This window comes from Erpetoichthys calabaricus, chromosome 1, assembly GCF_900747795.2.
Source record: "Erpetoichthys calabaricus chromosome 1, fErpCal1.3, whole genome shotgun sequence".
NCBI lineage: Eukaryota > Metazoa > Chordata > Cladistia > Polypteriformes > Polypteridae > Erpetoichthys > Erpetoichthys calabaricus.
The window spans coordinates 338,605,914-338,619,012 of record NC_041394.2 but is presented as its reverse complement, the minus strand read 5'-3'; the positions used below and the strand labels follow the sequence as shown (position 1 = coordinate 338,619,012).

Below are 13,099 nucleotides of genomic sequence, written 5' to 3'. Positions count from 1 at the left end.
GACAAAGCAGAAGCTATTGCCAAGAGTTTGGAACTCCAGTGCTCACCAAACTTTGAAAATGCAGATGTCCAGCACATTGAAAGAGAAAATAAAGAAAAAATCCAGTTTCTGTCAAGAAAACTACCAGAAGTCATTGAGTTTTCTGCTCCAGCAGAAATCAGAAACATCATTGACCATCTTAACACTAAGAAGGCACCAAGGTCAGATGACATCCCAAATGCAGCTCTCAGAGCACTCATTCACAAAACAATTGTTGCACTAACCAACACTGTCAATGCAATAATGAGACTAGGACATATCCCTAAATGCTGGAAAACTATGTCATAGTTTTGCCTAAGCCAGGAACAAACAGATCTTTCCCACAAAACTACAGACCAATCAGTTTACTATGTATTCTTGCTAAAATAATTGAGAAGGTAATATTGAAAAGACTTCAAAAATATACATAACAGCTACAGATAATCAATGAGGAACAACATGGCTTCAGAACTGGACACAGTACCACTCACCAGCTACTGAGAGTAGTGGAATACATCACTGAAGGCTTCAACACTAACAGATCTACTGGGACAGTCTTCCTCGATGTATCCAAAGCATTTCTCTACAAAATGATTAAAACAGGTATTCCAAGTTACCTAATTCACCTCACAGCCTCTTTTCTTAAAGGTAGAAAATTCCAGGTAAAGTTAAATGGCATCAGGTCATCAATCAAGAATATAACTGCTGGAGTCCCTCAAGGCTCACTACTTTCACCAATCCTCTTCAACATCTTTGTAAGTGATATGCTGAAGACAAGCAGCACAACACTGGCTCAATATGCAGATGATACTGCAGTCATCTAGTCATCTACTTGGGTTGTCACTAAAAGTCTAGAGAGACAGTCACAGCCCTAGAGCAATGGTTTCAAACATGAAGAATCAGCACCAACCCAGAAAAAAGCACTGCAATTCTATTTAGCAGAAGGCACAAACCACCGCCTGGTACCATAGCAATGTTTGGCCATCCAATTACATGGCAAGATACAGCAAATACCTGGGAGTTATATTAGACAACCATCTGACATGGGAGAAAATCACATCACTGAAACTATATCCAAAGCAAGAAGATCACTCAACCAACTGTACCCATTGATGAATAGGAAAAGTTACCTGAAAACTACAAACAAAATACTTTTGTACAGAAGCAGCATCAGAGTTGAGCTGCTGTAGGCAGCACCAGTATGGGGATATGCTTCCAAAGCACTCCTCCATCAGACTCAATGCCTTTAAAACAAAGCCCTAAGAAAGGCACGCAAAACACTGTGGTATATAACCAATGACTTGATACATCAAGACAAAATTCAACAGTTCATTCAAAAGAATTCTATCAAACTATTTCACCCAGCTAGAAACTCACCCAAACAAAACTCTTCAAGGGATTCTCCACTATGACAAATGCCAATACAAGAAACACACAGGTCCTAAGGCAACACTGGATGACTAATCCCCTAAACCATCCTGTAATTCAGCAACAGGAATTCACACAACCCCTACCCCAAACAGCCAAAACTGATTGTCATGAGATAAGTTAACAAGAATCTCACAGATTAAAAATATAGAGATGAAGGAGTGTGAAAGGCATTGCCTTGGTCCTCCATGAGAGAAGAAAGATTCCAGTTCCAGTTGCGACAATCATTTTTTTCTCAGTGAACTCTGAAACAATGCCTGAGCCGAAAGCCACCCCTGCAATCAAGAAGGACTCAAAGAAGGCTGTTTCTAAGAGTCAGACAAAAGGTGGGAAGAAATGCAGAAAGTCTAGGAAGGAAAGCTTTTCAATTTACATGTACAAGGCACTGAAGTAATACATCCCGATATTGGTATTTCTTCAAAGGCAATGGGCATCATGAACTCGTTTGTGAATGACATCTTTAAGTGCACTGCTGGTGAGGCTTCTCGTTTAGCGCATTACAACAAACGATCTACCATTTGTTTAAGGGAGATCCAGACTGCTGTGAGGTTATTGCTTCCTGGTGAGTTTACTAAGAAAGACGTTTCCGAGGGCACCAAGGCAGTGACCAAGCACACCAGCTCCAAATAAATGGCAGAAGTCCTGCCAGAAGCCAATGGCTCTTTTCAGAGCCACCCATCTTATTTATGAAAGAGCTCCACACGCTCGGTAAGCTATCATTCATAAATGTATCATATGTATATTGTGTATATGCTTGGTTTGTCTGCGTTTGCTGGTTCAAAGTTAACTTTTTTTTACACCTTTTTCCCAAGGCATGATTTGTAACACCAGAGATTCAATTGGTTACATTTTTTTTTTGGTTTTCAAGGTATAGCCCCAGGTGACTTGCTTAATAGTATCATTACAAAGTCTTGGGGTTTGATGTCTAATGTCTTTTCTTGTCAATAACCAGAGTCTACGTGCTCCAGTTAATGCAGGACTCAGCAATTAATTATTTATTATGTAACAGTGGTGGTATCTGAGACTACCCATATGATTTGCATACCATTCAATTTTTTTTTCCTTTCTCTAGCAGCTATTTCCAATTCTCCTGTTGCTAAAAAGGCGCTCACATCCATACATAAAGGCAAAACAGTCCCCGGTTTTGACAGCCACCCAATCCTAAACTTGCTAAGAAGTCAATAAAAAAGTCAAGAGTGCTGCATGACATTGTTTTGTGCTTGTTGGGTAACAGTGCCATCTCGCAAATATGATTCTGTTACTGACCATTGCTGTGTTTGTTTTGAAAAACCTCTATTTCTCTTTTTAAAAAAAAAAAAAAAAAATATATATATATATATATATATATATATATATATATATATATATATATTTATATATATTGTGATGGACGACCGGCTATGGACTCCAGTTGCCACCCCCAGGCCGCTAGGAGGAGCCCTCCGGACAGCATGATGGTGCCCCGAGTTCCAACAGGGCCTCATGGACTTTGTAGTTTTTATACACAACCCTGCTGGATACCTTGGGGACCACCGGGAGTCGCTGTAAGGGGGCTAGTGGGCTCTTGTGTGCCCTATAACCCAGGAGGGCGTCACAGTCACGTGACTGGAGGAAGCGACGTGCTCCCGGGGTGAAGAAAAGGACTGTTTGCCCTGACCCGGAAGGAAAACGGACTTGTGGGTTTTGCCAGGAACCATTTCCGGGTCAGGGGCTATAAAAGGATTGTGGGAAGCCCAGAACAGGGAGCTGAGCTGGGAGGTAGGGTGGCGAAGTGTCTGGGAGTGGAGGATTGTATTGGTTTATTGAGAGTATTGTGTTTATGTATAGTGTGGTGGAAAGGGTGCTTGGTGCACTGTACAATAATAAAAATAATATTAGTTGTACTTTTACCTCATGTCTCGAGTGGTACCTGAGGGTTCAAGAGGTGGACAAAAGCCTTAACTGCTACAATATATATAAAGTGACAAAATATTCATAATTTTTGCTCTGTTCTCCATCACAATGGATTTGAAAGAAAGCAGTCAAGATGTGGTTAAAGCATAGACATTCAGCTTTAATGCAAGGGGTTTTTCAAAAGTATTGTATGAGTTGTTTAGACAAGACAGATATTCTATACATTGTCACCCTGTTTACAGGGGCTCAAAAGTATTTGGACAAACTCACATAATCATAAATATAACCATTATTTTCAACATTTGGTTGAAAATCATTTACAGTCAATGTTTGCCTGAAGTCTGGAACCCATGGCCATCTCCAAGTGCTAGGTTTTCACTCTAGTGATACTTTGTCAAGCCATTAGTGCAGCTGTCTTCAGTTGCTGCTTGTTTGTTGGACTTTCATCAATCAGTTTTGTCTTCAGAAACTGACATCCATGTCAGATTGGGTTTAGGTCAGTTGATTAGAGGATATTCCACTCTTTTGCTCTGAAAAAGCACTTGGTTTGCTTTTGTATTATTTTTTGTCTCATTGCCTGTTTGTACCATGAAGACAATACAGCTCAGTTTTGCAGTATTGGGCTGAGTGTGAGCAGATAGTATAGCACTCTACACTTCAGAAATCATCCTGCTATTTCTGCCAGCAGTCATATCATCAATAAACATCAGTGACTGACTTTCATTCACACCCATGCATGATCATGCCATAAAACTGCCTCTACCATGTTTCACAGATGATGTTGTATTCATCAGATCATGAGCCAGTTCTTCTCTTCTCCATACTCTTCCCTTTCCAACTTTCCAACATTCTGATACTGTATATATTGATCTTAGTTTCCTTTATCTAAGCAGAAAAAATTGTTCCATTACTGGACAGGTTTTTAAAAATGTTTTCTGGCAAAGTCTAATCTGTCCTTTCTATGGTTGAGGTATACCAGTGATTTGCACCTTGTGGTAAACCCTCTGTATTTACTTTCATGAAGTCTTCTCTTGATTGTAGACTTTAGCAATGACAGGTCTACCTCCCATAGAGTATGGTTGGCTTGGCTAAATGTTGTGATGGGTTTCTTCTTCACCAAGGACAGACTTCTGTAGACATTCAGCACAGTTGTTTCCTGTGGTTTTCCAGACTTTCTGGTGTTACCGAGTTCACCGGTGTGTTCTCTCTTTTTAAGAATTTACCAAATGGTTGATTTGACCACTGCTCATGTTACTGCTTTCTCTACCAGGGTGTGTTTTGTTTTCTCAGTCTAATTATGGCATTTTTTTCATTGCATGGGCAAGTCCTTGAACCTCATATTGAGAGTTCAAAATGACAGCTTCCAAATGCAAATACCACACTTGGAATCAATTAAAGACCTTTTACCTGCTTAACAGTTAATGACATAATGAGAGAACTGCTCCCACCTGACTACGGAATAACTTGTCAGTCAAATGTCCAAATACTTTAGAGCCCATGGAAATCTAGGGATTATTTTGGATATGAAGAAAATTGGTTGTTATTCCTAAATGGCTCTTACAATATTTGGTAAATCCTTTAAATTAAAGCTGAAAGTGTACATTTCAATCACATAATGATTGCTTTATTTCAAATCCATTGTGGTTTCATACAGAGCCAAAATGATGAAAATTGTGTCATTGTCCAAATACTTATGGAGCTAACTAAATATATATATGTTACGGCCAAAACCCGAAGTTCAGCCAGTTCCCGAATTGACCGGCCATTTTGCATTTTGGCCGCGAGCTGTGGCCAAAGTCCGAAGTACTAGAAATGACCAGCATATATGCTAATTTGGCCATCCATTTCACGAAGTGGCGAGAACTCCCTGGTCAAAATCTGATGTGCTGATGTAAGACTGTCTGCTCAAGGTGCGAAGATGCTTAAAAATATTCAGATGCAGATTCAGAAGTGAGTTTTCCATTCTGCACGAGAAACTGCTCAAGGCGGGTCTTGTTCAGCAAAGCGGACGCCACTTGAGACGGCCTTCCCCTCGCCCAAACACTAACCTTAAGGTCAATAAAATAGGTCCCTGATGTTAAGTCACTATTTTATTGCTAAAATAATAACAGAAATGTGAAATCTACTTATATACCTGATCTTAATTATTGTGAAACAACCAAGTGGCGTCCGCTTTCTGAACATGAGCCGCCAAGGCTACACTCAACGCAATTGCACTACTAAGTGCGCAACAAATCGCTGCTCATGCCTTCTTCCTTCCGACTTTGGCCGATCGCCCCATGCCATTTCGCAAACTGGCTGGCCAAATCCCGAAATCGAGGAAAAGATCGGACATTGGCCATTTCCTGATTTGGCCGGACATTTCCTGCTTTGGCCAATTTCGGGTTTTGGCTGTAACATATATATATAGTGATGCCCGGGCGCATACAGCCACCCCAACCTCAACACAGACAGGCAGGACACTAATTCTAGTCAACACAGCACATGATTTATTTACACAGTTGCCTTCCACGACACAGAATACAAGCTCAGTCTTTTTGCCATCGCCTTCCTCCTCTCTACTAACTTCCTCACAAATGCTGGCGACTAGCCCCTTTTTATAGTGCACCCAGAAAGACTCCAGGTGCCCAACAAGCTTCTTACGGGAGCACTTCCAGGAGTGGTGGAAGTGCTGCAAAATAGGGTCCTGCAAATATCCATGCGCCCCCTGGAAGTGGGTTCCAACAGGGTTGAGCTTCTATGCTCATGACCCGTAGCCCCACTGGAAACCAAGGGTGCTGCCTTGTGTCAGTCCGATGGAGAAACTGTCCTGGAAGTACTCTCTCCCTGGTCCTTCCATAGTCAGGGCAACCTGGCTGGGTAAGGGCCCCAAACATCCGGCACAATATATGAAATAAGGTAAGACTATAAATAAATATGGAAAACATATAAATCAATACAAGTCTAAATAACATACTATACATATATAATTAGTAGAAACGTAGATTCATTACTTACAATATTGTTTTCTAATGTTCTCAAGATGATATAATGATGAGGTCAGAAGGCTGGGAGTACAGAAAATACAAGACTAAAATTCCATTTTAGCTGGAGAAAAAACAAAATATGGAAGGGTTCCAAGGCCAAAATACCACCCAGTTCCAAATGAGCATTCTACCAAATACAAATGTTCACAAGTTATCCCTCAATATTTCCAGGCTTTGTTCCAGAGGATTCAAAGCAGTAGGCATTGTGGACAACATCATGCGTGGCTGCACAGTGCCTAAATCAGACAGTGGTGGCACAAAACACCACCAAAAAAAAAAAGAAAGCACAGAAAAGTACAGATTAGTAAAGATTGCAAATAACTGAAGAATGTGATAATTCTTTGCATGTATATTACGAGTACAACTCTCACAAAAATAACAAATTATAAAGTTTAGCCTAGCAGTTAGCCTAGCAGTTAGCCTAGCATATCTCAGTTGTTAAAATGTTCCCAAAAGGCTAGCATCACTATTTCTTTTATGCTGTGCTCTTAAAATAACAAGCAGACCACTATTAGAAGATCTAATGTTATGTCTTTGGAATATAGGGAGTCAGACACTCCTAAATATAGCATAGGAAGGTGTGTATGATCACTAACTTAATTAATTATCAGTTTTAGCTTTAGCAATGCTGATAGTTGATTGCAATAATCAACAAGACAAATCCCCTGTTACCCAGGAAGGAATGATAAGTTAAATGTAGGTTGAATCAGAAATCTCTGTTTTACTTCCCAGCCAGGTCAACAGAAATATAAATAAATCTATGCAATTTATGAATGCGATTCACAAATTGGCAAACGTCAATGTTAAATATTTTCACTTTGTCTAAGCCTGAAGGGAGTTGGAGGTTCTGGAACGACTTCTGTCAGCTCAATCAAGTTTCCCAATTTGATGCCTATCCGATGTATCATGTAGAAAACTTCCTCAAGAGACTGGGTGGGGCGAAATATTTTAGCACCCTTGACATGACAAAAGGATACTGGTAAATTCCTTTAAGGAATCCGCAAAGGCCAAAACGCATTTAGTACCCCTAGTGGACACTGAGAATAGCATGTTCTTCCATTTGGTTTTCATGGGGTCCTTGCAACTTTCCAGCATCTGGTAGATAAAGTTCTACACCCCACAATTCCTACAATGCTGCCTACCTGGATGATGTTGTCATATATTCTGGCACGTGGAAGAAACACCTAGAGCAGGTTCAAGCTGTACTTCATACACTCAGAAAAGCAGGCCTTTGTATTAATCCCAAGAAATGCTTCTTTGGATTTACTGAGCCGAAATATTTAGGTTACCTGGTGGGCAGAGGTACAGTACGGACCACAGTGTTCCAGATTTGAAGCCATCTTAGATTGGACTCATCCAAAAACCAAGCGGAAAGTCCAAGCCTTTCTTGGGTTAGCAGGGTACTACCATTGGATCATGCCCCACTTCTTGGTCAGAGTAGTGCCCTTGATAAATCTGATGAAGAAAAGGGCTCCTAATTCAGTGGTGTGGGATGAGAATACAGACTTTGCAGTTTGTGACTTAAAGCAGTTCCTAACATCAGCACCTGTTCTAATTACTAATAATTTTTCTCTACCTTTTATTCTCCAGACCAATGCTTTGGACACAGGTGCCATGTTGAGCCAAAGCATTGACTGTGTCAAACACCCCGTTATGTTCCTGAGCCAGAAACTGCTGGACAGGGATACCAGGTATGCAGACGTGCAATGAGAAGCCTTGGCTATTAAATGTTCCATTACACAACTTAAGTATTACCTCCTGGGCCATGAATTCACCCTTGTCATCGACCACACTGCTCTACAGTTGATCTTGATCCATAAGGAGAGAAACCCACGTGTCACATAGTAGTTTTTGGACCTATGGCCTTACCTGTTTTCGGTTATTTATTGCCAGGGCTCTCTCCAAGCCAACGTTGATGCTCTTTCTCAGGCTCACGATCTCTTGGTTTTGGCCACCCGACTCAACAGGTCTGAGCTGTTACACACGTGTGCTTGGGAGACAATTTATGGGCTTGAATATGTTTATGTTCTCACCACACCAATGTTTGGCGTTGCCCTCCAACTCTTTCTCCTCTTCCCCTGTCGACCAGCCGACAAACCCTCATCCTAAAGCCACTTCCACTCCTCAGAAGACAGCCAATATCACTTTGTCTTCTGGTCCTCAAGATCCAAACTCCTTCTGATGTCATTTCTGGTTCCCAGAATACCATTCTCCCATTACATCACTTCCCATTTACTAAAAATACTGTATATGTCAGACATTTTTATTTTTTCTTCAGTTCTTTTTTGAGCTCATGTCTTTAAAGACCAATCTAAACCAACCTTTTTTCAAGTATCCAGGGTGGATTCCCAAACCTTTCACTTTGTCATGTGTTTTCTTTTATAATGTCTTCTGAGCAACTGGTGATCAGTAAGTTTCCATTTTCAGCAAAACAAACATGTGGCTTTTTGTACCCAATGTTCATCTGCTCAGACACTTACTATCTTAGCTAGGTATGTACTAATGGCACCACTCATCAGACGCCTGTTATGATCTTCCATGTTTTTTGTCCAGCTTTGTTTATCCTTATGAAGAAGACAAAATTATTCTAGCTTCAATATAGCCACACCCTATAAGCACTAGGATCTCTGCTATACAACAGAAGTTACAGCCGAGCAGTGAGCTTGATGGAGGAAGCAATGTGTTAGGGTGTTTTAAAGGCAGAATTGGATATTTGCCATTGGCTTCTTTAGTACATATAAGCCATTTCTTTTAAGTTAATATTAGTGCTAAGTTCTGTATCTCAAGGTTTTCAGTCCTTGAGTTTATAGCTCTTTGTTTGAGGCAGATGTTTAACTGGCATTACAAGAAAATTACTGTGAGAAGCTGCATTCTAAAAAGAGGCCAATTGAAAAAGATGCTGATATTAAGAACATCTGATTGTGGCTTACTAAACCAGGACTTGGTTTCCAGCCTGGCAAAATGGATAATGTTAGTCTGTCCTACAAGAGGAAGGAACATCCATCCATCCATCCATCCATCCAGTTTCCAACCCGCTGAATCCGAACACAGGCTCACAGGGGTCTGCTGGAGCCAATCCCAGCCAACACAGGGCACAAGGCAGGAACTAATCCTGGGCAGGGTGCCAACCCACCGCAGAGGAAGGAACAAGTGTATTTAAAGTTATATATGCCATTAGTAGTATTTTAAAATCAATTCTGAAGGATACAGGTAACCAAAATAACAATGCTAAAATTTGTGAAAGTTGCTCAGATTTTCTTTTCTGGTTTACATTCTTGCTGCTGCATTCTGAACACATTGGGAATGATTGATGTCTTTCTTAGATGGTCCTGTTAAGAATTCTTTTAAACAAATGTTTAAATTCACTCTGCAAAGGGTTTGGTGTATCTACTGTGTATACATATGAGCATATCCGTTAGATGTATTAGAGATCAGAAAGTAAACTCTGTTCCACTTTAGCCACTCTGACTAGACATAGAGTGTCTGAAACATAGGTAAGACTGGCAGTTAACAAGTAATAAATCATCCTTAAGACTGTGAAAAGTTATTAGGAAAGTTAGAAATTTAAAGTACACAATTCACAACACAATACAAACTATGCTATTTTTTAGGTGAGGCTAAATGAAATACTGTTTGTTCTAGAAAAGTAATATATAAGTAGTGAAACTATTCAGACCCCTTCACTTTCCACACTCTTTATTGTTCTATATTAAAGAGATAAAATTACCATTTTTATATAAGTTTACAATCAATTACCCATAAGTACAAAGGGAAAACATGTCTTCAAGACGGTATGCAAATGTATTTTAAATTGAACACTGAAATCTTTAATTTATATAAGTATTCACTATAAATGAAAGTGATGAATTCCTAGGGGTGGAACAATTTTAAAGATGTGTCTATTTCGCAGACTTTCAGTTGATACAGCAAAGGGGCTGAAATAACAACTAAAGCAACTTGTACATCAAACTGAAAACAGCAGGTGTACTGCGGAGTGGGATCAAATCCCGCTACTGACACTGACTGACCATGAGCAAGTCATTTGACATGACTGTGCTCCAATTGGAAAACCAAAAGAAATGTAACCGATTGTATCATAAAAGTTGTAAGTCGCCTTGGATAAAGGTATCAGCCAAATAAGTAAATGTAAAATGCACACTTTACAGTTTAATAACAATCAAACAAACATAATGAGAGTGTTCAGGGAGAAAGAAGGTGAAAGTAAAGTCCTTACTAGTTCCTCCAAACTTTGTCCAGAATGATCTAGCAGTCATTTACATTTTGTAGAAGCCTCTTTTGCAGCAATTACAAATTCAGGTCTACTTGGGTAAGTCTCAGTACTTGTCCAATAACTCAGTGGTTGTAATGGGGACAGCTTACCAGAAATCACTGCATTCTCAGTATTACAATTACACATTTTCATTTGTATTTAATATATATATTTTTTTTTACTATATTGATAAGTAAACAGCCAACTTTACTTAGAACTCTGCTTCTAGCCTATTGCATAGAATTAGTGGTGGTGGTTCCACAAGTTTTCAAAGTGTATGGCATTTGTGGGCCGTGTTGCTACAAGTAGATGCTGCAGTCAAGAAATATTAACTCTAGTAGTGTTAAAGTGTACATTGGTTGATTAGGCCAGCACTATGGAAAAGGACCGTATATTTGGGAGAAGTTCTGGAACTATCAAAAAAATATTTTCAATTAACAATGATGGGATGGTTGAATTAAAGAAATGCATGAAGAAAATTTATAAAACAGATTCATGATAAAAAAAAAAGAAAATGTGTTCATTTCACACAAATCTGTATACCGATTAACATAGACGGGACCTCGATTTAATGACTACATAAGAACTTTGACGCCCTAAATATTTAAGAACACCATTTCACAAAAAAGGTACTTAAAATACAACATCAACTTAATAGAAAATGCTCCTTTCTCAATAGATAGGTGGCTCTGAAAAGAGCCGTTGGTATTTAGAAGCGGGTCACCCGAGCAGCTTATTTGCTCTTAACGGATTTCTCGGTCTTCTTGGGCAGAAGGACGGCCTGAATATTAGGCAACACACCGCCCTGTGCGATTGTTACCCCACCCAGCAACTTATTGAGCTCCTCGTCATTACGCACAGCCAGTTGCAGGTGACGAGGAATGATTCTGGTCTTCTTGTTGTCGCGTGCCGCATTGCCGGCCAACTCGAGAATTTCAGCGGTCAGATACTCGAGCACAGCAGCTAAATAGACCGGAGCACCAGCGCCCACACGCTCAGCATAGTTGCCCTTCCTCAGCAACCTGTGAACGCGACCGACGGGAAACTGCAAACCGGCCCGTGAGGAACGAGTCTTAGCCTTGGCGCGAGCCTTACCACCGGTCTTTCCTCTTCCAGACATCTTGTCACTTTCGTAATATTTCACCACAGCAAAATACTCGAGGAGGCTGGCGTGGCGCTTTTATAAAGGCTTCAACGGGCGCGACGAGCTGAAGCAACTGACTGCTTAATTTGCATGACTTCTTACGTCACTCGCCGGGCAACGAATCCACTACATGCCTCTCGAGCATTCAAATCATTGTTTTCATTGTACCAATACAGTACACTGCACGTATACATATACGTCTTTATTCTTTATATATGTATAAATATTACGTCTCTCTTCCTGGATTTCATTGACCTGATTAGTTTGGCGTTTGAATCCTGTTTTGGCAGATATTTGAGCTCTCTCCAAGGCTTTGTTGTCCAAATTGTCTTGATTTTTTGATTTCTCAATGTACAAATCGAGATGAGCGGAGTTACAGTCAGGTTGCTTTGCAAAATACAATATGAATCGATAAAGCATGACACTTATAACTTTAGTAAATGGCTTCCGTTTTTTCAGATTCTTCAACACAAAAAAAAATCTGATTCCAAATGACTGGAATCACCTTCTCACGCGCTTGACCAATATAATGAATGCCCCGTTTCTCTCCCTCGTCCCTGCCAATTTTGTCTATTGCGAAAACTTTGTTTTGTGTTCTTTGATGAGCTATAAGGACATATTTTGCAATGGCCATGCGCGATAATTGGTTTGGAGCAGGCAGGAATACTGGACGAAGTTCAGAAAAAGAAAAATCTTTAAACGTCCTTTTGAAAACAGAAAGCCCAATGCAAAATGCGCGCGCTCGAGTTGTGTCGAATTTAAACAGAACAGTCGCGCGCAAAGGGGCGGCTGCTCGCTTATGGTTGGTGGCTACGTGGAGCGCTTGAAATTTGCATGACTGGCTATAAAAGGAAAAGTCAGTCAGTTACACCATTTCTTTACTAGTCGTTGAAAGTTATAGCAATGGCTGAGCCGAAAAGTGCCCCTGCGCCCAAGAAGGGCTCGAAGAAAGCCGTTTCTAAGAATCAGGCAAAGGGTGGAAAAAAGCGTAGAAAGCCCAGGAAGGAAAGCTATTCCATCTACGTGTATAAGGTGCTGAAGCAGGTCCACCCCGATACTGGTATTTCCTCTAAAGCTATGGGTATCATGAACTCGTTTGTGAACGATATCTTTGAGCGTATCGCAGGTGAGGCATCTCGCTTAGCGCACTACAACAAGCGCTCGACCATCTCTTCAAGGGAGATCCAGACTGCTGTGAGGCTTCTACTACCGGGTGAGCTAGCTAAACACGCAGTGTCTGAGGGCACTAAGGCAGTCACCAAATATACCAGCTCTAAGTAAACTGTACAATCTCGTCAGAACGCAACGGCTCTTTTCAGA

The 13,099-nt window shown here is 40.5% G+C and overlaps 2 protein-coding genes across 2 annotated transcripts; one reads left to right on the top strand and one right to left on the bottom strand.

The window, feature by feature from the left end:
* Positions 1-11,341: 11,341 nt before the first annotated feature.
* LOC114667994 (histone H2A-like) lies at positions 11,342-11,780 on the bottom strand. Its single transcript, XM_028823568.2, has one exon. It carries the CDS (start codon positions 11,753-11,755, stop codon positions 11,369-11,371), a length of 387 nt encoding a protein of 128 aa, XP_028679401.1. The 5' UTR covers positions 11,756-11,780; the 3' UTR covers positions 11,342-11,368.
* An 895-nt stretch (positions 11,781-12,675) lies between these two features.
* On the top strand, positions 12,676-13,080 carry LOC114668050 (histone H2B 5-like). The gene has a single exon (XM_028823666.2). The coding sequence runs from the start codon at positions 12,683-12,685 to the stop codon at positions 13,058-13,060; it is 378 nt and encodes a 125-aa protein (XP_028679499.2). The 5' UTR covers positions 12,676-12,682; the 3' UTR covers positions 13,061-13,080.
* The last annotated feature ends 19 nt before the right edge of the window (positions 13,081-13,099 follow it).

Coding starts and splice junctions, on each gene's coding strand:
- LOC114667994 (XM_028823568.2), bottom strand. CDS start 11,755: ATGTCTGGAAGAGGAAAGACCGGTGGTAAGGCTCGCGCCAAGGCTAAG.
- LOC114668050 (XM_028823666.2), top strand. CDS start 12,683: ATGGCTGAGCCGAAAAGTGCCCCTGCGCCCAAGAAGGGCTCGAAGAAA.